At 42.6% G+C, this 26,157-nt stretch overlaps 1 protein-coding gene across 3 annotated transcripts; it reads right to left on the bottom strand.

The window, feature by feature from the left end:
• Positions 1 to 16: 16 nt before the first annotated feature.
• On the bottom strand, positions 17 to 25,231 carry nhsl1a (NHS-like 1a). 3 transcript variants are annotated; one of them, XM_040051670.1, is made up of 9 exons: positions 15,309 to 18,217; positions 13,184 to 13,291; positions 11,263 to 11,408; positions 10,193 to 10,427; positions 8,927 to 9,411; positions 4,506 to 8,517; positions 3,719 to 3,806; positions 3,565 to 3,618; positions 2,501 to 2,610 (listed from the first exon to the last, which is right to left on the bottom strand). In XM_040051670.1, exons 1-8 carry the CDS (start codon positions 15,364 to 15,366, stop codon positions 3,594 to 3,596), a joined length of 5,157 nt encoding a protein of 1,718 aa, XP_039907604.1. In that variant the 5' UTR covers positions 15,367 to 18,217; the 3' UTR covers positions 2,501 to 2,610; positions 3,565 to 3,593. The 3 variants fall into 3 exon arrangements, with proteins under 3 accessions (XP_039907603.1, XP_039907602.1, XP_039907604.1); XM_040051669.1 differs by lacking the exons at positions 3,565 to 3,618; positions 15,309 to 18,217 and adding an exon at positions 24,636 to 25,231 and having other exon boundaries at positions 17 to 2,610; XM_040051668.1 differs by lacking the exon at positions 3,565 to 3,618 and having other exon boundaries at positions 17 to 2,610.
• Positions 25,232 to 26,157: the final 926 nt, after the last annotated feature.

Below are 26,157 nucleotides of genomic sequence, written 5' to 3'. Positions count from 1 at the left end.
TAGAACAAGTCACAGATTCAGAAATCAATTTGTCCTTTATTGCTTCCATTTCTACATTCACCTTTTTACATACATTTCCATTTCTTTCAGTTCTACCTTTTTGCTGCTTTTCTACACATTCAGTTCTCCATTTCATCCCGATCATCACTTTAACCTAAGACTTCTTTTCTCACAGTGCTTTCCTCATTTATTTCAGTTTCCCAAGTAAATTCATTCATTTTATGGTTAATATAGTAAATCTCAACCTCTTATGTCCACACAGAGAGAAGATAAGATTATGTTTCTAAATACAAAGTCTCCACCCTAAAAAGTTACTTCTGATAGTTTGCAGTCGTATTAGCTGCTACCCATGGAAGTTTGCATCCATTGCTGAAAAAAACAAGGATTTTTTTCAATCCATAAGTCGAAATTTAAGGTCATCATCTCAAGATTAAAAGTTTCACTGACTAACTCAAACTTCTGAGAAAATGAACTTGGAATTTTGGAACTTGGAATTAAGCCAAAATTTTGAGATTTTGTTTGTATTTTGTTTTTGTCAGTCATGGAAACAAGCTTCCATAGATTCCTACCATGAGATAAACAAATCTGATTTGAGGGTGAAAACTGAATGCGAGTGTTGTATGACTCATTAAGCTGGAGGCTGAAAATGCTAACAAAATAGAAACAAAGATTCAGCTGCAAAAGTCATACAAACAAGAAAACATGATAAGAGAGAAAAATGAATATAGGGATATTTACAGAAAAGGACCATCTCTATTCCTTATTAGTTACAGTCTCAGTGAATGCAGCTGGTCATAATGTAGAAAACCAGACTTTTAAACGATTATACTGAAACAAACATCAAAACACAAACCATTACAACATTTACACTAATTCTTAAATTTGGAGACGCATTAGCCCAGCCCAGTTACTTAGGTGATAATAATAAACTCCAGCAAATAGTTTGAATCAGCTGATTTAAGCATCAGTATCGAACATTTATTTTGCTGAAAGCATTGTGATATTACTTTTCTATTGAAGAAAAAAACAATGCTTAATTGATTTTGTTTTCCCCAACATTTTTGACCTAATTGATTTGGATGTGGCTTAAGTTTTTAACTTCATGATTAACTGCAACCACAAAAACATTTCTTGAGTACAAAATACAAAATTCAGGAACATTTTCTTAATGTGATAAATTAATTTGTTTTTGGATCACTTTTTTTTGTGTAAACTAATTTTTAATATTATACTGGCTCCCCTCCACAATGTCCATGATGTGGGTCTAGATGGATCTTCATCTAGATTAGTTGTTGATATTTTCTTAAGAACATCAAGATTGTAGCTCCCATGTATTTCAGTTTGATTTGTGTGTGATATGAATATGATGTGAAAAGTCAGTCCTTTACACAATTCCTGGATCCACATGAGGAATCACCTCCGGCAGAGCATATCCAATTCAACACAGATGTGTATATACTAGAAGTTGCTGAAATTGACTGTTTCAGAATATTTAAAGTGTGATCTCAAGAAAACAAAATTCTCATGTGTAGAACAAACACGGGTTACTTGGCCAACATAAAGTGCAGAAGACAGAAGAACGTGAATTTATCAATGTCAAAGAAACTTAGTGTCACTGACGTTGGAAAACATATAACTAGTGTGGTTTAAAAGGAAATAAAAAGCGAAGAAACTGTTGGAGTGAAACTCTTATGTCATCGCAACAAGCTTCTTTTCTTGAAACCATTAATATTGTACACATCCTTTTAAGGTGACTGATGTAGTTAATTAGGAAGTGTGCTTTAGTGCATTCAATTAAATGCTTCAGGTGAGTTTCAGCTGAGTCAGCTGAGACTTTGCCACACATTCATGACCACATCCAATTTTTCTGTGGTGTCTAACATCCATCTGCTCCCAGCTACATCAGCAAGCTTTCTTGTCCATCAAGCAGTCTCAACCAGTGTCAGACTGGATTCTCCATCAGCTCCCGATGACTCGTTGAAATTCTCTTCATCTTCCTCCTCATCTTCCCCTTCAAAGATTGCAGTCATGGGGGCTGCAACAAGGCGGCAGCGGGCGGCAAAGCGGCGACTAGCCGAGCAGGGAGGAGTGAGGGAGCGAGGGCGCGTGGAGGAGGATGAGAGGAAGAAGAAGGGAGAGGAGGAAGAAGATGAGAAGAAGAGGTTATTATGTGGCAGATCCTGTTGCCTCCATTCCAACATCATGGAGAAGCTCTGAGCACATGGAGATCTGGGAGGTTGCTGAACATTAAGAGTCAGGTGGGCAGTGATGTCATGTGTTTCTCCAGTTTGGAGGGAGCTTGTGGAGTTTACTTGGTCTGAGGATATGTGAGGTGGTGGTGCACCATGAAGGTCAGCTGCTGCAGTGGGAGAAACAACTTTCCGAAGTCGCTCAACTGCTGAGATTCGAGATGAAGAATCAGGTCGACTGCCCTTCCTCAGCAGGAGAGCCTTAAAGCTCTCACTTCTTGCTGACCTTTGACTCTTGAGTGCTGCAGGTCGCATTAGCTGGTCAGTGGGAGTCACCGGAGGGGAGGGGGAGGAGGAGGAGCTTGAGACACGATGTTTGTCTTCTTCTAGATCCCTTCTTCCAAGCATCTTCCTCTTGGACCTGACAGAAATGTGACAGAAAACAGTGAACAATAGTAACTGTATATTTAGAAGCTACATGCACTGAATTACATGGCCACAAGAGAGTTGCTCTATTTTAAAAGTTTCTAGTTAACATCAAGAGGCAACTTCTAGAAATCTGAAAAAATCAAATAGACAACAAAGACATAGGTTCCTAAGAATATGTCTAATATATACATAAACAATGACATGACAGGAATGGAAGGGAACTTGGATTGAAGCACTTTTGTTTCTCAAGTATAGGAGAAGCTAATTAGCTGGGGGATCAAAGAACAAGTAGACAAAGTAGATATCTTACATTTAGTGTCTGAGGAAGAACAGGTTGCAAGTTTACCAGTGATTATGTTTTTGACTACATTATCTTGGTATCTGTCGGGAGGTTTGCACCTACTTGTGGCTTTGAGAACCAGACAATGTCTGGAGATAGTTTTGTACCCTCTACTGTGTGTCGTACTGCTTGATGTTATCATACCTTTGTTTCCTTACCTCCCCAGCAGGAAAGATGTATTTTCCTGTCAGTGGCTTACATTCCCAAACTGACTTTCTCGGTCTGTAATTATTGTGTATACATGAATACCAATGATCCCTGACTCCTCCAGTCTACATGCCAAAGTATCCTTGGGCAAGATACTGAATGCCAAATAACTTTTGATGCATCCATCTGAGTGTGAATGGGTGTGCTTGAAGGCATAGAACAAAGTACTGAATGAATGTGTTTGTGAATGGGTCACTGAGGCTTGTGGATAAAAGGGATTTGAGTGCTCAGTTAGAATAGAGAAACACTATATACGTACTACTACTAAATCTCTGGATTCTTTGACAGCTACAACTTATTCCTATTTGGGGCAACAGGGAATAAGGAAGAACTAGTTTCTATGTATAATAGGAGAATAATAATGACACTACACACTTAGTGACTAATTAAAGGCTTTACCTGTAGACAAACCCCAACTACCAGGGCATTCATGCTGTCCCTTCCCATACAGCACTGCTCCATAGAGTAAGAGGTAGAATTCAAACCAACAAGTGAGGATGTGGTTTAAAGGATTTTACAGAACAAGTGCATAGTATACATTTTGTGTTCCCACCTGTGAATGATGGTGAATAGATCCTCTGTGGTTCGCGGACAACCAGAGATGAACATCTGATCTGCTGAAACGCTGCCAAACACATCAGCTGGGAAGGAAAGGACAGTGAAAAAAAACTGAACTTCAATTATTCATTTAACAGTTCAGTTGAACTGAAATTGAAATGATGAAGAATACAATAATAATAATGGATTGCATTTATATAGTGCTTTTCGAGAACCTCAAAGCACTGTACAATTCCATTATCCATTCACTCTCACATTCACACACTGGTGGAGGCAAGCTACAGTTGTAGCCACAGCTGCCCTGGGGCAAACTGAATACAAGAGCAAGAATAATTATTTTAAGGGTATAAAGATACCTGTATGCTCTGAAGATGACATTCACAGACATGATACTGCGGTATATAAGTTCCTATGTATGTAAGTTCCTATTGAACTGTAGTCTGACTGAACCACATGCTGTACCTTATCTGCATATTTTTGTCTACTCTCACAGCTTGTTTGGGCAGGAAACTTGGCCCACTTTGCTTCACACCTGCACAAACAAAAGCTCTGCCTCCATTTACTGAATGGCTACTAAGGCAGATACTGGGGACAGCTAATACAGAAAATGCTTACTTAGTTTCACCAAGGACTCCATAAATTATATATTTGAGCATTTGGTGAACAATAAACAGGGATCTATAAATATTAGCTGCTATAATGCATAATAGGCTCACTCCCCACCACAATCTGAATTGGATAGGTTATTAAGAAGCAGGATCTGTGGTCTTGATAGAACTTACCATCCTGGGGACTGCTAGCCTCCTTTGATTTTTCTCCTCCTCTCAGAGCTCCGGGCTCGTCTTGTTTTTCACCTGGCTCTTGTATGAGAAGGTCTGGTAGTGACAGTTCACCCCGCAGGCTGTCAGTGGACAGTGCGCTGCTGAGAGAGTACCTGCTCTGACCAATCAAAGTGAAGGAGCTTTCAGAGTCACTTGTGTCTTGGTCCCAAACTTTAGTGACTTTCATCTTCTGGCTTATTTGGATTGTCCTGTCTTTTCTTACATCTCTCTCATCTCCAGATGAGGATGAAGAGGATGATGAGGATGATGAAGATGATGAAGATGATGGGGAGGGTTCCATTTTTGCTGAGATCATTAGCAGCTGCCTGCCTGGCCTTTTCTTCCTCTTTTTCCTTCCTTTGTCTTTTTTCTTTGTGGTGGATGACATCATCATCATCCTTGCCATGTTAATCCTTCTCTCTTCCAAACTTTCCTTAATATCTTCCTCTTCATCTTCAGCTAGTGATGACCTCATCATTCTCCTCTGAAATGGTGTATCATCTTGATAAAGTTTTGTTTTGATATCACCACAACTGGGGTGTGTTACTTCAGTTTGGGTGCCCTCAGTCCAGGTGGAAGTAGTTCCTTGGCCCTTTGAGTTCCCTAATGTGCTACAGGTAGCCATTCCCATGATCCTTGAGGAGGCACAGGTTCTATACATTTCCATGGCTCCTAGGGAGTAGTTGGTCTTTAAGGTATCCAAGGTTTCATTCAAAGTGTTTCGAGCCATTGTGGTCCCGGTGCCTATGGTTTTCAAGGTGCTACTGCTAGCTGTGATGCACAGACTCTGTGAAGCACCTCCAGTCCCAGAGGTCCCCATGGAAGCCCCTCCTGTAATTTTAGATGGAAAGAGTGGTTTGGTTGTTTTGGGTGAGGTCAGTGAGAGATCTGGTCTCTTGTGCAAAATTGGTGGTTTTGTCCGTTGAGGGGAGCTGGCAGGTGAGTGCATGGTGATATTGGCAGATGTTGTGTTAATTGGGTATACAGGTGTCACTGAGTTATCACTGGTGGACACCAAGTGCTTTGGTGAAGGGGGACTATGGATCACATGTTTGTGTAAAGGTGTGCAGAAAGAATCATCAGGAAGCTGTGACTGGCTGTTGAACCCTGGAGAAAATGCTGTACTTTGTCCATTGCTCCTCAACACATTGAGTTCTCGTGTGGCGTTGGGGGATGTTGTGAGACCCAGAATGCAAAGATCAGGCTTCTTTGGTGGAACTGGCTTCTCTGGAGAGCAGATCTTTCTTGGGCTACTTGGCTTCAAGTCCCAGTTACAGTGTTTAATATCAACATGCTTCAAATCTCCATCAGCAGCACAGAGTGACTGCATTTGTGATTTTTTCTTGTCATTTTGCTCGACTTCCTCTTTGCTCTCTAACAGCATTTTTCTGCATTCTCTTTGAATCTCTGCAAGTTCTTTGAGCTTAGCATCTGTTAGCACTGTTCCTATAATGTTTCGTTGGAAAGACGTAGGTTGACTTATTGTGCTGACATGGTTATTGTCAGTTTCATAAGACATTTTCACCCATGGACTCTCAGAACTGGAGATTTCATTGTTAGCTAGTGTAGCATACATGTCTGAATCTTTCTTTCTCTGTTCACTGGACTGTCTGCATTGAGGAGTGCCACCATTCCTCAGCTGAAGCCCAAGGCTTCTCTTGCTAGCAGTGTTATGAATAATGCTTTGTGAGCTTTGAAGATTGTTGAAATCTGATTCATCTGCCAAAAGCTCTGTTTTTGTTTGTTTGAAGAAATCATCACCTGATTCATGTTTAGGTTGTTTCATTTCAGCATTGTCTGGGCTGTGAAGGCTAGCATTATCCAAGGATGCACTAGCTGTATTATCGTCATTGTTTGCAACATAACAGATTTCTTTTTCTGATCCTTGTTCCGCTAGGTTAACACTGGTGTTGGATAGGCAAACAAGGTTTCCTTTAGTCAAGTCAGCCAAGTCGTGTTGAGCTTCTTTGATTGGTAGATCCTGGTTACCATGGTTACCAACAGACAACAAAGCGCCATCATCAGTAGATGTACCATTGGCTGGCAGGACTTCCTGGTTCTTAATAGAGCGGAGTCTGACGTCCTGCAGAGCTTGAGCAGTTACCAGAGGGCAGGGGTGTGCTTTGCCATATTTGTGTGGAAACGCGTCCGGGCTTGGTCGGGAGAAGACAGAGGCAAAAGGTGTGGGGACAGTAGACAAAGGAGGGAGAGGGGGAGGTGGTGGTGGTGGAGGGAGGTCAGCAATTGGCATGTCTGGGAGTTCTGAACATGGGGGAGGAGGGGGAGAAGTTGGGGGAGGAGGGAAGTTGGTGGAAGATGACACTGTAAATACCAGATCATGATGGGAAGTCTGCCTGACAGCGTAGGAGTAGGGGGGAGGAGGAGGCCGGGAGAAGGGAGGTAGAGGAGAAGGCCTGGCAAGGGATAATGGTGGGAGAGGAGGCGGTGGAGGGGGCAGAGGAAGGGATGATGGTGAAGGAAGAGGAACAAGAGAAAGTTTAGTGAAAGAACAAGGAGCAGATGAGCAGGACTGCAGTGGAGGAGGAGGGGGAGGAGGAAGAGTTTCATGAATGGGAGAGCAGGAAAGTGAAAGCAAAGAAGACTCGAGAAGAGGAGGCCGAGGTGGTGGGGCAGGAAGATTAATATGTTTGGCAGAGGAGTCTGAGGAGGTGCAGGAGGAGAGAGAAGAGGTTGAAGAAAATGAGGACGAAAGGGATGAGAAAAGTGAAGACTTCCTCTCTGGCACTGGTGGCTTTGGTCTGCCTTCACCTCGAGACCTTGTCCTAGGCAGGGAGGATGCGACAGGGGAGAGGGGGAAGGAGGTAAAGCAGGAAGAGGAGAAAGGTGAGGTTGGGGGGAGGGAGAAAGCTCCAGGACTTGTTGTGAGAGGGGAGGATGGGATGAGGGGTGAAGACACTGGCGTGCCAGGAGTTGGAGTGTTAGACTGACTAGAGTACCCACTGGAGGGCGAAGCAAGTCGCTGAAGCCCAGGCACAGAAGAGGAAGCTGGAGGTTGGTGATTGAGAGTAAAAGTCAGACCTTCCTCCTCTGAACCTGGAGACCCAGGGCTGAGGTGAGTTGGTTCGAGGTTGGAAGGAGGAGAGTCAGAAGAGGTTGATGCCTGGCAGTCTGGGTTTAGAGGCTCAAAGGTTGAAACTGTACCACAGTTAAGCCCACTTTGGCGTCTTTTGGTGCTACTTCGGGGCACCCAGGGATCCTGAAAGTTCTGGGGAGATGACGCAGGTGTGTGCTGTATGGTGCGTTCCAGGCGGGGACTGCGCTCCACCTTGGGACTAGAAGAAGAACGCGAAGATTTGCTACGACCTGGCCGTCGCCTCAATGAATCAGAACGCAATGGTGGAGGAGGTGGACGCTTGGACTTGCGAAGGGAGATGCTGCGGGTGACAGAACGAGAGTAGCAGGAGGATGTGCTTGACTTCCTTTTCTCACGGTTTAGCGAGGGAGAGGACATCTTCACTGAACGCAAGGAGCTGCTATCAGTGCAAGAAGGGGAGGACCGACCAGAGGAGAGAAGTGGATCGAAGTTCCAACCTTCATCAGAAACACATCTCATTTCCTGGGAAATTCCACTGTGGACACTGGAGGTTGAAGAGAGGGTTTTGTAGCTCCACCTCTCTCCAGTCAAGGAACAACCATCTGAGAAACACTGGGTGTCCTGGTTTGTGGTTGTCAGGTCATCCTCTGCTGGGTAATGAAACTGAGTCTCTGAATCAGTGATAGGGGAAGAAGGAAGAGAGCCAGGGGAAGAAAGGGCCTCATTATTGGGCTTATCACTAGGGGAAGCCCACTCTGATTGTAGGGCACAACTAGAGGTTGCAGGGACAGATGATATAATAGGTGAGGAGGGAACGGAATTAGAGGAGGAGGAAGGAGACTGTGGCATTACTCTGGCAGTGGGGTCAAAGGGCAGCAGAGGGTGAAGATCACTGGGGAATCCCTGTAGATCCTGTGACTGGAAAAGAAAACAGGAATAAAAAGAGAAAAATTATTTAAAATGTGCTCCAGGCATTTCTAATTTAGCATAACTTGGTTTCCTCAAAAAGCCCGTATAGTAAATTTAGTGTGAAAATCCAAAGTATCTGATGCTCTTCTATTGCTTTGATATTTCTCTTCTACCCAGCCGACAGTGAGCAACAGTAACTTAAAAATTTAGAAAGGTCAACAAATGAAAGGCTCTGAGCCCATGACATACTCTCAGCATCTGTAGGACATTCTGTTCATTGGGGACATGTTTGGAGTCTAGTTCTGAACTGTCTTGCCTCTGGCCTATGTTGGCTGACATTAGCATGCCAGTCATCTGGAAACTCCTTTAATTTATGCTTTGACTTTATTAGTGTAATAATAACTTCTGATTAATTTACCTGGTAGCAAGATGAGGAGGTGCTGAGAGTCCTGCAGGATACACTGTTACAGCTGGCCTCGGAGTTCAGGGAGGAGTTGGTTGCCGGACGGGGGAGGGTGTGGCTCTCCAAGGATGGTGAGCAGCAGGAGCCGGAATGGCAACCAATATGTGGGGAAGAGGTAAGGGAGGCCATGAGGCTGGACATTCCCTCTCCTTTAGGGGCTCGGATTCTCCTTATTGACAGCTGCTCCTCTTTTCTTAGATCTCCCTTTTCCTCCACCTCCATGTTCCTCTGCTGATGAGGAGAGGTACATTCAGATGCAGGTCGACCCACAGTGGAGAACTGACCAGGAAGAACGTCAGAGATAGATGGTGACTTCGGGAGGGCATTATCTGGTATCCCAGTAACTGTCTTGCGTCGGCTCAATTTCCGGGGTCGTCGGTTTAGTGAGTCAGCATTGGAAAGTGTTCTTCGAAAACTGGCTTGGCGATCAAAACTCTCACCTTAAGTGTGAACACATACAAAAAGGTAACAGTCAAGACATGAGAAACCAAGTCGCTACTCCGAATCCAAGTTTAGCCTATGAGTCCTGCTGTAGTTTACTTAAACCTCACATCATATCCTAACTCTGATGTTTCCCGTTAGTTACTTAGAGTCCTGATAAAATCATATGTCCCTTTAAGGTCTTCAAGATAAGCTTCTATTGAAAGAAAAAAATCTCAGTTCCAAGTAAGATCTAAAGCTATAGTGGATAGTTATACAGTTATTTAACAAAAGTTAATCAAGTTTCTGTGAGAGCAGAATTCAGATGAAAATGGAGGCAATGTACCTCCGATTTCAACTCCTGGTCCAGAGTTAATTCTGAAAAGGCTAAAGGTAATTTACCAAGTCCCAAGATTTGGGTGAGTTAAATTGAAGTAAAGCCTCAAGCCTAAGAAGAACTTCAAGTTGGATTTGGGCCTCATTAGATTACTCTAACTTATATTTCAAATCTGAGTCCTATCCAGACTCCAGATTTTAAGATTTAAGGCATGAATCAAGATGACAAAAGCTTTCTGGTCTGCTCTAAATTAGAAGAACTCCCTATGAAGACCAAACTGATTTGAGCCTGAGAAAAATTTAAAGGTAAATCTCAAGTTTATGTCTCAGTCTATTTTTGAAACCAGATGCAAGTAGAAATTCAGTGTAGACAATATGGCAGAAATAAATTTAAAGTTTTAGATGAGTTTCAATAGTAAGTTCAGAGTCCTTACAAACAGAATCTGGATCTGAGTCCAGCTGTACCTGTTACATTAATAGGAACAATATCTGCTGCGACTGCTTCGGCCTGCTGCCTCATCCTCTCCTCTGGCGTTGGAAGTCGAGGGGGCGGTTCCACATCCATTTCGACTTTTGGCTCATATGTTTGCTCATCATCATCCCAACAGGAGGTGAGATGGACGGGATTCAGGACCAGTGGTGTCAGGGGTCGCCTGTTGTTCAAGATGAACATCTCATCTTCCTCTGAGGATGTTGTTGACTGACAAAGAAAAGAGGCAGAAATTAACAGTTTGGTCTACAAATTGAGTTTTAATACAGTTAAATCTAGTCCAGCAGCGTTGGGGTCTAATCTAGCCTGGAAGGGTCAAATTAAGACTTTGTTGACTGTTAGGGTAAAAAGCCTGTTTGGGTGTAACTGAGATGCTGCCCTACTTTAATTTTATCTAATCTAGTGTACTACAGATATGTTTATTCCATGTTTACCTTTCTTCTCCAAACTGAAAACTTGAAACAAACTGAAAAGCAAGACTTAGAGAAAAAGTCCAAGACTCTGGACCTCTGAGGAGGGTTGAGAACATGAGGGAAGGATCAAAGGATGAGAAAAACAATTAAAGGAAAGGTTAATCATTGAGTATAACAAATAGATGGCAGAAGATGTGTCAGTGCTTCAGTTTGACCAGCAGATGGAAATAAAACACAAAGATTCTGCACTGATTGCACAAACAGAAAAAGATCCAGAACACACCAAACCAATTGTCTGTAGTTTTAAATCAGGAAACTGGATTGAAAAATAAACAATGAACATATATAAAACTCCAGGCTCCTTTAAATATATGGGGAAACAAAGGGATTCTTGTCCTTTAAGAAGCTGTTGTCTTGTATTTTACAGTGTGGCAATAAAAATAGCTTAAAAAATTACCAATAACAATTATTCTTTTATTCTTTCAGATGTAATGGTGAGCATGCTGGGCTGATATAACTGAGTTCCCGGGCCATGAGTAAGAGACACCGAACTGGTAGCGCTGGTGTCATTGTCTTCAGCCCCATTAATATATATCACTACATCTGTATAAACATCTTCACATGTTTCTCACCATCTTCCTGCTTTTGTCCCTCCACCCTCGTCGTGCGGTTCCGTCTGATTGGTTGATGCTGGAGAAGGGAGGAAGGGTGGGGCTGGGGGGGTGGGGCTGAGAACCACTTGGGATGCTGCAGCCATGCTGAGTCAGCCCATTACATGCTACAAACACACCATGATGATAGAAAATAGTGAGTTGAGTACATGAGAATGATTGTGGACTGTGTGAGCTTTGCTGCAGTGATCAGCTGAGATCAGCAGGAGAGCTCAGCCTTCGTCATTTATGCTTTCTCACAGTGACATGTGGCGCTGCAGCTGCTGCGATGCTGCAGAGCGTGCTGCATGCAGACCCCTGCAGCACTCTGCAGTCTGCTCACAGGCTGCTGTCACCTCTAAGCTTAATTACTTCTCTGATAAGCATCAAAGAACCAGGATTTATGGCCTCAAGCGAAGGAAACTGATCATTTATAAAGCTTAAGTACTTCATTGAAAATTTATGGCATCAAACACAGTGTAAAAGGATTTTATTGCTCAGCAGCTATAAAAACAGACAGGAGGCTGTTTATCAGGACTGATGGCTGATTGAGGATTTACTGCAGATTTCAGAGACATAAACATTTAAAGAGCAAATGATGAGGATCTCTTTGAACAGGCAGCTGCTTTTGTAGTCTTTCCTGGCAGAATTGTTGGTGTAAACACCCAAACAATGTTAGCCTTAGCGACATGACAGTGTTATAAACAGTTATTAGTGATCTGCCACTGCAGTGAGGAAGACTGTGAGTTTTCCACCTTCAGCCCATAAAGAGCAATATCAAGAGTGGAGAAGAGTACATATTCTTTCAGCAGCAATTCTGTGAGTGTGTCAGGTCAGAAGGTCACTGTCTGCTGGCATCTGTCAGCCAATGCTAATCCTACAGGACACACACACACTTAGGACTCGAGGTTTGTGTGTAACAGACTTCTGAGGCTCTGGAGGTTCACACACTTCTTGAACTTGACCCAAAATAATTTTCAATTTTCTTTTTTAATTATTTTACACAATATATAATATGACATAAGGAAGACAACAAATAGGGAAAAACACATTTATTATTTATTCATTAATTTACTGTAAAAATTTAACTTAAATATTTTCAATTTGTTTAAATACTTATAATCTACTTATTGATCAAAAATCTTTTCCACCTGGGTCTACATCCAAGAATGGATACAGATACAATCCATTAACTCACGCTGTGAATGTTTTCTGAAGCAGACGTCATTTAGCCTGACCAGATGCTCCATGTCATTCATATGTCCGACTTCCTGCCCTCCTCATCTGCTCTGTGCGGCTTGAAAGGACTTATAATTAACTTGGATTGCAGAGCCACTTCAGAGATGCTTCTACAATGTGGAGCAGTGGTTTTAGTGTTTTCAGTCATTTCTACTGCAGCCGCATTGCAGTTTCTCCTCGTGGGACTCAGGTATTATTGATCGAGTTTATACACAGACTTCTTTAAGTGAACGTCTCAGTTCACAAAACAGTCTGATTGCTGTTCTGGACTCAGGTTCAAAGCTGCACCCTGTCTGTTCACTTCTTCTTCCTAATTTAATCCAGGCTCTCTAAATATTTGAGTTAATGAAGGTTCTCACCCTCTCTCTGTAACCAGAGCTGGTAATTCTTGATGTCAGTAAACATTTTTTTTCATTGGTTTATGGTCTCAATAGCTACTTTTAAGTCTTATTGAAGATAACATGGCGTTCCTTTTGGAAAGTATGGTTCCATTAGAGTGCGACAGGACCAGAAATCAGGGAAGGATTTAAAGTGTGGCTACTTATTTTCATCTAGAGACTTTCTCAAGTCTCTTAGCATTACTCTAAATGTGTTTCCCCACAGATCCAGTTAATCTCACATTTTTGTAAGGTTAACTGATGAAACACTAAAGTACCACTCTCACCTCGCAGGTCATCAGCACTGCCTGATCGCCTTTTGCCAGGGATGAAGCGCAGACCCTGCTGAGGCTTCTGGGTAGTGTAGTGAACAGACCACTTACTGTCCCCGTCCCCTGCAGCACAAACAAAGACAGAGAGAGAGAGAGAGGGAGAGTGAGGCTACTTTCTGGATTTTAATCTTGTTTCAGCAAATCTTTTCACACTCAGAGGAGCAGTGATGATGAGAGCTGCTGCACTCAGCACTATTCAAGGTGACCTCCACATCACAGGGCTTTTATTGTGAAAGAGCTGCAGATTGACTGTCTGTGGTATTCAGTGGACAGATGTATGGACAGATGTGGAGCTTGAGTCTCTGCCTTCTGCATTCTGCAATGTATGTCAGGACCAAAAACACCTCTTATAATACAAAGTAGGAATTTCTTACAATAACTTATGACTGATTTTGTTTTTCTGCACTGACAGCATTTTTTGTTTTGTTTTAGTCATTCATCTCATCCTAATAATATTCAAAAAACAAGAGAGAAAAGATAATTTGTTCCCATTAATCAACCACATCTCTCTTTAACCGCATGATCCAAGTCATCACTGATGAGTGATGGCCGATTGTTTATGTGCTGTTGTCATATTTTTTGTTGTCATTCAAAAGACAAGTAAATAAACACCATTACATTTTAATCAAGAAAAGGTTATTTTATTTTTTCTTCTGAACACAGCCTTAGGGGTTTAAACCAAACAATAGAAACAAACATTACGGGGACTGAAATGGCGATGCAGGAAGCTCCTGAGATCCTTGAAGGAATGCCAAAGTCCTTGAGAAATATGAAAGATTATTTAAGATGTAAATATGGTCCTTGAGATTTTGTGTGTTTTGGTGGGTTCTTTAGAACAAGCATGCAGAGGCTGAAATATGAAAATACACTTCAGTGATTGGCAGTGGTCCGATAAATACTTTAGACAGTTCCAGAAGTGTCAGAAGGTATTTTGGGTTTTCGAGAAGCATCAGTGGTGCTTGAAGTTCTAAAACATTAGAGATTCGATATAAGGCTTGCGGGGTTTTCACTGGCTCTGAAAAAGAAGATGCAATTCTTCTAGGAAGGCTTAAACAGTCTTTACGGGGTCCAAGTAATCCTCAAGGAGGTCTGACAAGTTGTGACAGTTTTTGAGAAGGGACCACAGGTCTTTGAGAAGATTTAGGGAGTCCTGTGGCAGGTTCTTGAGGAGGTTCTTTATGTTAGAAGGAGGCCCTTGATGAAGTCATAAGAGAATTACAGGAACCACCAAGGAGAATGATAAAGAGACCATCCTGATTCTTGAGGTGCTTCTGCTGGTCCTTGATATGAACCTGAAGAAGCTTGGTAGTTCTTAATTGGGTCCCAGAAGTTCTTGGTAGGTAGTGGTCCTTGACCAGGCAGTAGACGTCTGTGGCAGATTCAGTGGGTCATTGCAAATGTTCCGGTGATTCAAGCTGCTCTTGTATGTTGAGGACATAATAAATGTCCACACTGATCATCAAGAAGATACTATGGTTCCTTAATTATTTTTTCCAATTGTCGTTGAGAAATAACACAGGTCTGTAAAGAGATTTAAATTGTTCTTGAGGGCATTCTAGAGGTCACTACGAGGTTATAAAGCTCTGAATAACTTTTCCGAAAGTCCTTGTGGAGATTCCAGGGGTCCACAAGTCCTGACAAAAGCCTTTAAATAAGCCTATATTGTTCTTGAAGAGTTTCTGGGGGTTATTGGTTAAAGGGTTAAAACCTCGAGAAGACATCCTAAGGGTCCTTGTGGAGATTCCAGGACCCCTTGAGAACACAAATGCCAAAAAAGTCTTTAAATGATCCCTAAATTGGGTTCTTGAAGTCAGTAAGATTATTACAAGGCATTTAAAGACAGTCCTGGAGACCTTGAATAGGGTCTCTAATGTTTTAGACTATAGTTACAGGTAATATAAACTAACATTTCAAATGCTCATTAAACTGCTGATCTAAACTACGTTTGACATGATTTTTACATGCAGCTGAGAGCCAATCAGGGGGTGGTATCTATGAGGTCATCTTTAGAGAGCTTTAACTCACTCTACCTGTACAGCTCAAAGGTAAATCAATCCCTCGCCAATACAGCGACACTCACCTCTGGTCTTACTGAGATATCTGAGGACAGATTTGATTGCCGTTCCGATCAGAACCATAACGACGCCACACACTCGTTTAGACACACACACCGACACACACACTCCTGAGGCTGCAGCAAACAGAAAGAGAGCGGGCGAGCAGCAGCAGTAATGCAGCTCGACTCGCTGCAATGCTACTCTCCTCCCACTCCTCTCTCTCTTATTCTCTTTTTATGTCACTCGCTCCCCCCTCTTTCTTCTTTTCTTTTCTCCACACACACACACACACCGTTGGCAGGAAGCCAGTACACGTGTGTGTCCTTCATGTGTGTCGCCAGGTGATGAAGGTTACCCGCAAATACCGCATTATCACAACGACACATGAAACATGATGCTTTGTAGATGAAGAGAGATGAAGAAACAGAATTCAAAGTGTGTCCGCGCCTCTGATGTATCCCTGTTCATCTTTTATTCTCTGTGTTCTCATGTTTCTATCTTTGTGAGGTCCAAAGAGAGTGAGGACATGCTGTCAAAGTGTGGACATCAGCCTTGACATCAGCATCTGAGGGATAAAATGAGGCATAATGCCAAAAAAAACCAAAAACAAAAAAACCCAAAAAACCTTCAGGGTATAACAGGTGCTAATGCACAAAGAGATAACCGGATCCAGTATTTGAATAGATGCAGGTGGTGCATATTTCATGTTTTTACAGTCAGATCTGTATATATTTTTAACAATAACCTTTCAAAAGAATGATATAAATACAGCAGAATACAATTTTCTTGTTCATCCATTCATCCATCCGTCTTGTGGTGCTTTTCTGAATGTGGGGCAACAGTCTATGTAGAAAAGCCCAGATCTCCCTCTAACCAGCCTGCCATCCAGGTCTTCTGGAGTGACGGCACGGTATTCTGAGCTAGCTTTACAGGAGACACTAAATCTCTCTGGGATGACCAAGCTCCTCATCCTATTTCTAGCAGAAAGCCCAGACAGCCTGAGAAGGAAATCATTTCCCTGCTTATATCTGTGATCCCATTCCTTTGGTCACTGACCACAGTTCATAGCCATAGGTGGGGATGGGAAGGTAGATGTAGTAACTCTAGAGCTTCGCTTTCATACTCAGCTCTCTCGTCACCGCAATAGACTGTAAAAACATCTGCATCACTGCTGCATCAATCCATCTGTAGTCTATTACTCCTTCCTGGCCTCGATTATGAAGCAGACCCCAAAATAACTCCACCATTTAGTGCAGAAGCCATTCCCAGCCTTGAATCGCCCCACCACACTTTTCTGACTGAGAACCATGACATCATGGAGACTTGTTTTTTAAAATTTGTATTTATTGTTAAAAATGCCTACTTGTCTTAGTAGATGTGTTTAGTGGACATAGCAGGGGTAACTTGTACACTCCTGAAGGTTTTATTAATCCTTAATAAATATCCACAGGTTTTGGGCTACATACCATATATTGCCATGAAGATGGTGTCTTTTTCAGGTAAAGCATTGCTTATTTCAACAAGAACATAATTTTTTAACTGTCATTCCTTATGGCCTGGACACTGGCTAATGTCAGTTTCATAGTTTTCGTGACAAAATGTTGGCATTTTGTCAAATTTTGTGGAATTGTTTTTTTCTTTTTTCTTTTAGGGAAAATCTTGCTTTTCAGCAAGACTATATTCTGCACATATTCCAACAGCAGAACTCCACAGTAAAAACGTGTGCAACCCTAAGTACTTGTGGTAACACTGGCCATGGCTGATAGAGTTGACAGTCACCTTCATCATCACCAACTGGGACAGTTCCAGTCTGTAACTGTGCCGACTATGTGGGCCAGTGGAGCAGCTAATTACCGTCTTCATGGCTGACAGCCTGTCTGTCTGTCTTCACCTTCTCACTGTTTTAATTAGTTTCATTAATTAGACAGTAAGTAGGACACACTATCATTATGTCATAGTCTTATATATAGTCGGAATCTGTTAAACTCTGAACTCTGTCAGCTGTCCAGTCAGGAAAGAGGAAGGATGAGGACAGAGTCACGTACCACTGACTGATTGATGCTCAGTTTTCTTTATTTTAACATTTTAAATGCTGAGACGTCACCACAAAGGCAACATGAGGGCGGGATACTGAAGGTAGATGTTAGGAAGCTAACAGGTAGCAGCTGTTGCAGCTAAAAAGCCTGTTCATTATCTGTTATTCGTGGAATTAGCTTTTAGGCCAATGCGTGGAGCGGCAGCTAATCCTTGCGCACACACACACACACGTACACATGAAGAAGATTATGCACACAGGGGAGATAATTAACCAAGAATATGGAGAGCTGGTGTGATTTTCTTCTGCATATTATCAGAGAATAATAGCTGACTGGTGCTGTGATGCATTATTGATCAGACAGTCACACAGTGTGTGTGAAAGTGTGTTTACTTAGCCACAGGAGACGTGCAGGCACTGAGTTGCTGCTCTAATATTCTCATTTAAACATGGAGAAACTGTGAGGCAAAGACTGAACCAAACTGGGACGAGCTAATCTGGAAGATTTTATTGTATCACACTTTAATTTTACTGATACCACTAATTATGAATATCTGCCGTGAGAAATCTCTTCCCAAGTCATCCAGGAGCAAACTGAATTTAGTTTAAGTGGATCCTAGCCTGCCCTGATGAGAAGAAACACATTAAAATTTGTGCGAGATTTAGAACCAAAGAGAGCCAGATAAAGCCATCTTTCTATATTGAAATGGATAAACAAGAATAGCTGAAGACATTCAGGACCTCAAAGAGTTATGTCAGGCAAACTTAGATAATTTGGGACCAGACTAGTGGCTAAAAAACATTCATAATATCAAAGAACCAAATAAACCAAAACAAGGTAACTACTCAAATTTAACGTCTTGATGCATTCTCAATCATCCAGGAAAGTAAATCTCCAAAAAGTTGATTCTGTTCATCTGTACGTAGCGTTTTGTGGGAGAAACGTTTCGTCACTCATCCAAGTGACTTCTTCAGTCTCAGCTGACTGCAGGTTTCCCCAAATCTTATAAACAGTACATTTGCATAATGACTGAAACCAGCCCACTAAAGGAACAATGGGCTGGGAGGTCAGTTCCTTAATCTTAATTATGCAAATTCTCATGACCATTGATCAACAACCACTGACCAAAACCCACTGATCAAAGACCACTGAATGGTCCAGAGATGATCAAAGACCATCTCTGAATCGAGGAGGGGGCCTAAGTGTACATCTTTCACCATCTTACAATGCTGTGATTGCAGCCATTCCCCAACTCTCTGTGAATGGTACACATGGCCATTGATCAGTGGGCTTTGGTCAGTGGTCATGAGAATTTGCATAATTAAGATTAAGGAACTGACCTCCCAGCCCATTGTTCCTTTAGTGGGCTGGTTTCAGTCATTATGCAAATGTACGGTTTATAAGATTTGGGGAAACCTGCAGTCAGCTGAGACTGAAGAAGTCACTTGGATGAGTGACGAAACATTTCTCCCACAAAACGCTACGTACAGATGAACAGAATCAACTTTTTGGATACTCCAATTTAAGACTATATCAAACCAAAACATGACAGGTGAGAACATCCAGGGCTTTATAACGCCAAACTAGGTGAGTTACTATTATTTGTTACAAAACTTAGCTAGGACCATTTAGAATATCAAACCGAGCTTTTCAGGGCCAAATAAAGCCAGACCATAATAAATGGGATAATTCTGGACCTCAAGCTGGAATCTTGGAGACCAAAGTGAGCTAAGCAAGGCTAGCTAGCAGCATTCAGGGCTTAACACAATTTATAGGACATTTTACATGCATAGAAATGCAGTCCTTCCAGGTGAGATCAAACAAAAATACATTTCAACTAGATTTAGGCTCAAATCAAATTTGAATTTTGTGCCAGATTGAAGATCATAGAGAGCCAGACAAGCATAACTCACAGAACGGAAATGGTCAAATAAGAGTAGTTGAGAATATTCAGGAGGTCAAACATCAGGAACATCACGGAAACTGAGATTATTTGGGACCAAACTAGAAAGAGCTAGAGTGGTAGCAACCATTCAAGTCCCACAATTTAGCACTATTCTGGGCTGAATACAAGCAAAACCTTTGATTATGCAACCTCAAATAGATCATCCAGGATAACAAATGGTACCATTTATAATATCAAAAAAGTAAGTGTTCCAATTTGCCACAGTGTCACAGTGTATTTGGGACTTTTAAAAGTCAATTCAGGCTGACTGGGATCTGTGGGAACAAAACTGAACTAAGCTATAGGCTACCCTGGACCAAACTGGGATAACCCAGACCTGGTTGGTTAATTAACGGTCTCAAAGCAGGAGGTAATTCGGAGTGTGTTATGCTGCCTGATATGATTGAGTACCACATAAACCCAAATACATGTGTCTATTTGACTATCATCTGAAATCTTTGAGGACCAAAATGGTCCAGTTGCACAACTCAAAACCAAAAGAACCATTTCAGGATTCCCAGCTTGGATAGTATCTTTCTAGCAGTGTAATACCAAGTACTAGTAGCAGTATTCTGATTACCCAAATTTCTTGGTAGTACCTTTGTGTAGAAGGGGTGTAGTTTGGGTTGCTTCCTTCCCAGACATTCTCCCTTTGCGACGTCTAAAGCACAAGAAGCTTGTCTTGCACTTCCTGCTGGGCCTGTAGCGATATTGTGGTGGTGGCTCTGGCTCCTTGAATGGGGGTGTAGTTCTAAGATGAAAGGGGACAGGCATGGTGTAACCGGGACGGGGCTCTGGGGTTGGGGGGCAGGAACTAGTTCTGCGTCGCTGGGTGAGAACTGGGCAGTTAGGGCGCTGCAGCTGAAGCGGCAGAGACTGTGGATGGGGTTTACCGCAGGCCTCTGGAGTAAGGAACAGTTTCCCACGAACCTCTGGGGTGAAAGAAGGGTTGATATGGGAGCGTGGTGGGAGTTGCTGCGGGCGGAACCAGGGACTGTTTCCTTGATACTGCAGGTGAGCTGGGAGGGGCTTTTTTTCACTTGAGGCTGATGCAAGCTGTCCCACGCCACCTGCATTTAACCCATAGATGGCGTCATGGTGCTGGTAGATTTTAGCTCTGAGCAGGCGCCGGCGCAGGCTGCCCTCTGTTTTTGGTTGCAAGGCAATCATCTTGCGTGGAAGAAGCTCATCTCGCTCTTCATCAGGACCAGAATTCCAACAATGCGACGTCACACCAGGCCCCGCCCCCTCCCCACCCAGGCATTCTACATATGAAATCATTGTTTCTCGAGCTGTGATTAGGAGTTTGATGGGCTGGCAGATTACAGGTGACTCACCACGACTAAACTACAATAGTATTATCATCTTTTCACAGTAAGTCTTCTCTTGGAGTCAGTTTTCAACCCCTTGTTATTCAAACTCATAAAGAGATTTGTATCATCCAGGTCCTTCACAATAAATGTCCAAAGAGGATCAATAATTCCAGAAAAGGTCCTTTAAAATTCCTCCAAATTTAGTTAGCCCTCCATTATAAAAGAGTTTCATTCTGCAAAATAAGCATTAAAAATAATTTTTGCCTTTTTTAGTTGAAGAGAAAAATGAATGTCATTGGACGCACATATTTTCCAGTTATTCACAAAACGAGCCTTGAGCATTTCACAATAAAAGTCTTAAAATGCTATATCTTCACAAATAGCACATTTGGGTTCAGAACAACTATGCAAATTTGTATTATTACAAAAGGTTGATAAAAAATAATAATTTAAAAAAATGCCCTAAAACAAAGTTCAAAATGTGCTCAGTCGTTTATAAGTTATAAGTTTATAAGTAAGATCTCCGGATCCTCATGTCCACATGTGCAAATGTCCATTTCTTACAACAAACAATCCCAACATTTCACAGTAAAAAAAAAAAAAGAGAACCTTCGTGTGACCCTGGAATGAACGCAGTTAAAACCTTTAGGAGCTCTGTCCAACTTCTTCTTATTCCTTCACAATAAAAACCTCAGACCTCCAAACCACAAACCAAAAAGTCTCCCTCGGCTGATGTGAATCCAGAAATGATTACAGTCCAACAGTAAATGTGATTTTTCTTCAGAGGTGTTGACATAGTGCTGCTTTCTTTCCTCTCCTCTCTCTAACTCTAATCTACTAACAGGGATTATCCAGGTCTGCAGATGGCCGGTGTGGGACAGGTATTTATCACCACACTCACAACACATGTTGCTCAGTAATGCGTTACTGTGTCAAACTGGGTATCTCTAAATTTAGATCTTAAACAGAAGGTTAACATCCTTCACAGCTTAGTTAAACTTCACCTGCACACCACACGATGTGGGTTAATACACACCTGTCAACTGCAACAAATGCACCAAATCCTACTTCTATAGCTACAGTTAGCAGTTATAGAAACTCGCTGAGCCAGATAACGTTTATTACAGCCACAAAATGACGGCATTGACAGCAGCAAATCCTCTTTGGATTCTTTGACCAATTAATGTACTTCAGAACCAACACTTCTTATCTTGATTCAGCATGCAAATACACAGAATGGACATAATGATGTGGAGCTTGAACTATAGAGACTGCCATTAGTGTCATGTGCCCACATGTACTGCTAGTGCTGAGCACTCATTCAGGTGTTTATGACACTTAAATCTGAGGAATATGATGGCTTACAAAAGGACTGGGTGGACTGATAAACAACCATCATTATAACTGAAGTGATCTTGATATTCTTTGTTCGAGTTTGAAAATACAAAGTTGCAGACTGGACACCAAATCTCTACTAGATTTTATTTTGTCATCTTGCTTTTTCATTGTGTGTTATTGCACCTCGGCTTGGTTTTGCTGTTGCATGTAGCTGACCCTCAGCTACATGCAACATGATCTGTATTCCATTACCTCCATACTGAAAGTAAATAAATGCCTCAGTCAGGTATCCACTACCAGAACTGGATCCTGCTAAATAAAATGTTAAGAAGAAAGGGGACAGTCAGCAGTTGCAGCACATTGAAGGGAACCACAAACCAGTGAGGTTTATAGTGTTCTCATAAACCACACTGCCTCATTTGTGCACACAAACCTTCAACCAGGAAGTCCTGAAGAAGGACCTGTGTTAAAACCACTTGAACAATATCTTAGATTACCCAAGAAAAGAAACAAACCAAACTTTATATTACTATAAAGGGAAAATTCAAACGCTGATAGTCAGTGCTTGACTGGAACTTTAGATTCACACATAGCATAAATGCACTACTGGCAGCTGTTCATCTGTTTGTTAACACAAAAATCTATTCAGCAAGTCACATGGCAGCAATTCATTGCCTTTAGGCATGTTTAAGGCGACCTGCTGAATTTTAAGCCGAGCACCACATTGGTGATGAAAGGTGATCTAAGCGCCTTTGAACATGCCATGGTTTTTAGAGTTTACAGAGAATGGTCTGAAAAGTTGAAAATATCCCGTGAGCAGCGGTTCACAGAAGATTGGAGAGACAGCTTTGAGCTGATAGGAAGGCAACAGCAACTCAAAACCACTTATCACAACTAAATATGCAGAAGAGCATCTCTGAATGCAAAGCGCACCAAACATTTAAGCAGATTGGTTACAGCAGCAGAAGACCACACCGAGTGCCACTGATGTCAGCTAAGAATAGAAAACTGAGGCTATGGTTCATGTGGATTCACCGAACTTGAACAAGAGAAGACTGGAAGATGTCCCCTGGTCTGAAAGGCCTTGATTTGTGCTGGTACATTCAGAGGTTGGATCCATCCCAGGTTCCAGCTGGTGGAGGTGGAGAAGCGTCCAAAGTGACAAAACAAAACATAAACATAATGAAGAAATATTCACAAAGAAAAGCAGAATAATGAATGTCTCTGGTCTCTGTTTTCAGTCAGTTTGGGAGGCTGATGGTATTTTGTTGGTAAAACTGTGAGGTGTTCCTTCGAGGTGTATGAGTCACAGGGAGGTGAGGACCACAGACAGAAAGAAAGTTAAAAAATGTTTATTGTTTAATTATGAAATCAGTTCTAAAACAAAAACAAGAGTTTTAAACCAATTTTTAAAGGTATCCGTGCTTCATATAAAAGCAATGATAATATTCATTCGTTTTCTGCCTGGAGGTCTCCCTGATCAAACGCTTGATTGACTCAGGGATTCACCTGGCCAACAAAAAAAAGAGAAGAAGAGAAAGTGAGAAGGGTCCCATCAATCTTCAGTTCCTCTCCCCTAGCTTTTCTCCTATGTCATCCATCGTCTGTGTCCTGGCAGCTCAGTTGTGTTTTTGAAGTGAATGTCAGGTACTTGACAGGGGAATTTCTCCCGAGGGTGAAAGTGTTTACTCTGACGGATGATGGGACAAAAATAACTGATGCGATCTTGTCCTGGCGCATTCAGTTGTTATATTTTGTGCTTCTAACTCTTACTATTTTTTAACCACTTCACACAGGTATGATTAATATATTGAGCTTGCAAAACGTAAATACGATCTAATACGAATACTAAATACTGCAAGACTTGCTTCAAGATGCATCATGAGTACAAATACAAACGAAATTGAGCTCTAATATGCAAATGTAGCTTATAATGATACAGAATGAGGCCACAGATGAAAGCAAACAATCTTAAAAAGAGGGACAATAAGATCATGGGTGAAACATTTAAACATTAACTTCTAATTTGTTTTGTAGCTAAAACTGAAACATCATGAGTCGATAAACATTCTAGCAAATTTTATGTGTGCTCTTTTTGTTTTTGTTTGCTTGAGGAAGTGCAGCTTGCAGGATTTCATTAAGGAAAGCTCCACAGCCACGTCTGAAGCTGGAGGAGAAGGACAGCTGTGTTATGGAGGCTCAATGCGATGCTTCAGCCTGCCCCGACAGGCCGACAGTCATTAAAGACTTACACACACACACACACGTGCCAGACTCAAGACTGCACACGTCTCTGACCCAAAACTTGGATGAACCAGCATCATCAGTACTTGCAGTATCAGAAGTACTTGTAGTAGTTGAAATACTAGCGGTGCTATTAGGAGCAGTAACCATAGTAACAGTTGCACAAAGGACTCCTGCAGCTGTAATCATGAAAACAGTGCATCTAGTCAACTCTTCACTCCCTCCATTAATCTCTCTCTCTCTCTCTCTCTCTGTGCTCAAAATAAAGCTTGCTCAACCTTCTTCAGTGCTCCAACACACACACACACACACAAACACACACACACACACACACACACATTCTCTCTTTCTCACTCACACTGCAAAAAGGTTATGAAGATAATGGTGTGTGTGTGTGTTAATGTTGACAGATACAGAACAAAATGACCCACATTTCATAACTTCATGCCCTCTCTCTCTCTCTCTCTCTCTTACCTTTTAAGCAGAGCATGTTGTCCTCACTCGCCCGGCGTCCCTCAATATGACACCAAGTATATTTGTGTGTATGTGTGTGTCTGCGTTTGTGAATCTGAGATGACAAAGACTAAAGGAAAACACAAGTTCAAACTCAGATACCTCCCTCTCTCCCTCTGTCTACCCTCCCTCGTTCTACCACAATAAAAGCCTTCTCTCCTCCTCTCTCCCTCCTCTCAAACCAATCCTCACTCAACCTGAAATTACTCTCCCATTACTCCTCCCTCTCACTCGCTCAACAGGTGACCTTTAACCTCCCCATTAAGATGAGTATTTCTGCTTTGATAAAGCTTTGATCCACTCACTTCAAAATAAAAGCCCAGTCTGGTGTCATCTGCCTTGTTTTAATTTATTGTTTAACGTGTTATATATATATATATTTGCAATGTATTGCTGCTTATATTTTAAAACATATAATTATTCTTTCAACCCCACCTCTGGCGCCGGTGCCCACCTTTCAATTTTAAATCTCTCCCGTGTTTTAAATGCATTGTAGAACAACACGCAGCAACACTACACATGAGCAAGAGGAGGGAGGTTTGGGTCTTCACACCCCCCCGTTCTCTGCTGGCCATCGGGGCGGGGGGCTGGGAGGAGGTGTTGGCCGTCCGATTGGGATCTGGGATGCGGGGCCTCCCTGCTGCTGTGGAGCCTGGGGCGGTCTGCTTGCCTCCACCCCGGGGGAAAGGGTAATATCTCCGGGGTCTAGATGCCGTTTCCCCCTCTGGGGGCGTGGATACCTGGACCCGGGGTATAGAGTATGTTTGGGGAGTGTGATTGTGTGTATGTCCATTTATGTCTATCCTTACGTTGGGTGCGTGCTGAGTATTTGTATATGTGTGCATGAAGGTGGGAATGTATGATTGTGTCAATGTGTGCCTGTTTGTCTGTGTCTATATGTCAGATCGGGTCTTAGACTCCACCTTTCTGGGAACTCCAAGGCCCTCCAAAGTATGGAGGCCTATCTCCCCTCACCACACTCCCTGCCGGTGACTGATGCCCTCAAGGGTTGGTGGTTCTTGGTGTCCGGGGCTGGGCGCTCAGGTATGTACCAGCTCACTCCCAGTGGCTACTTAGCGGGGCCTGGCACCTGTTGCTCGGTCAGGCCTCTTCCAGGGCAAAGGGGGGCCTCGGGCCTCTGGCCTCTGGGCCTGCGGCTCGGTTCACTCAGGCACAGCTGGCTGCCAGCAGAGCCGGCAGGCACGCCGGTGCAGCCCCCTCTGGCTTCTGCTCCGTGGCTACTGGGTGACCCCTCGTCTGGGGCTCTCCTCAGCTCTTCCCAGGAGGGTGGCACGGATGCCCCTCCGGTGGTCCTTCTTGGGCTCTTGCACTCTGGGGCCTCTGGATGTCTGGAGCCTGGATCTCCTCCATGCCTGCTTCATGCACTTGGGGACGGGGCTATGGCTCTCTACACCCTCTAGCAGACCGTTACATGGGGAAACCTTTTGAATACAAGTGCGCTGATCCACACAGGTGTGCACAC

The sequence above is a fragment of the Simochromis diagramma genome, unplaced genomic scaffold, assembly GCF_900408965.1.
Source record: "Simochromis diagramma unplaced genomic scaffold, fSimDia1.1 OVJJ01000107.1, whole genome shotgun sequence".
In the NCBI taxonomy this organism is placed as follows: Eukaryota; Metazoa; Chordata; class Actinopteri; order Cichliformes; family Cichlidae; genus Simochromis; species Simochromis diagramma.
Note: the sequence above shows the minus strand (reverse complement) of the source record. Positions and strands in the feature narration are given on the sequence as shown.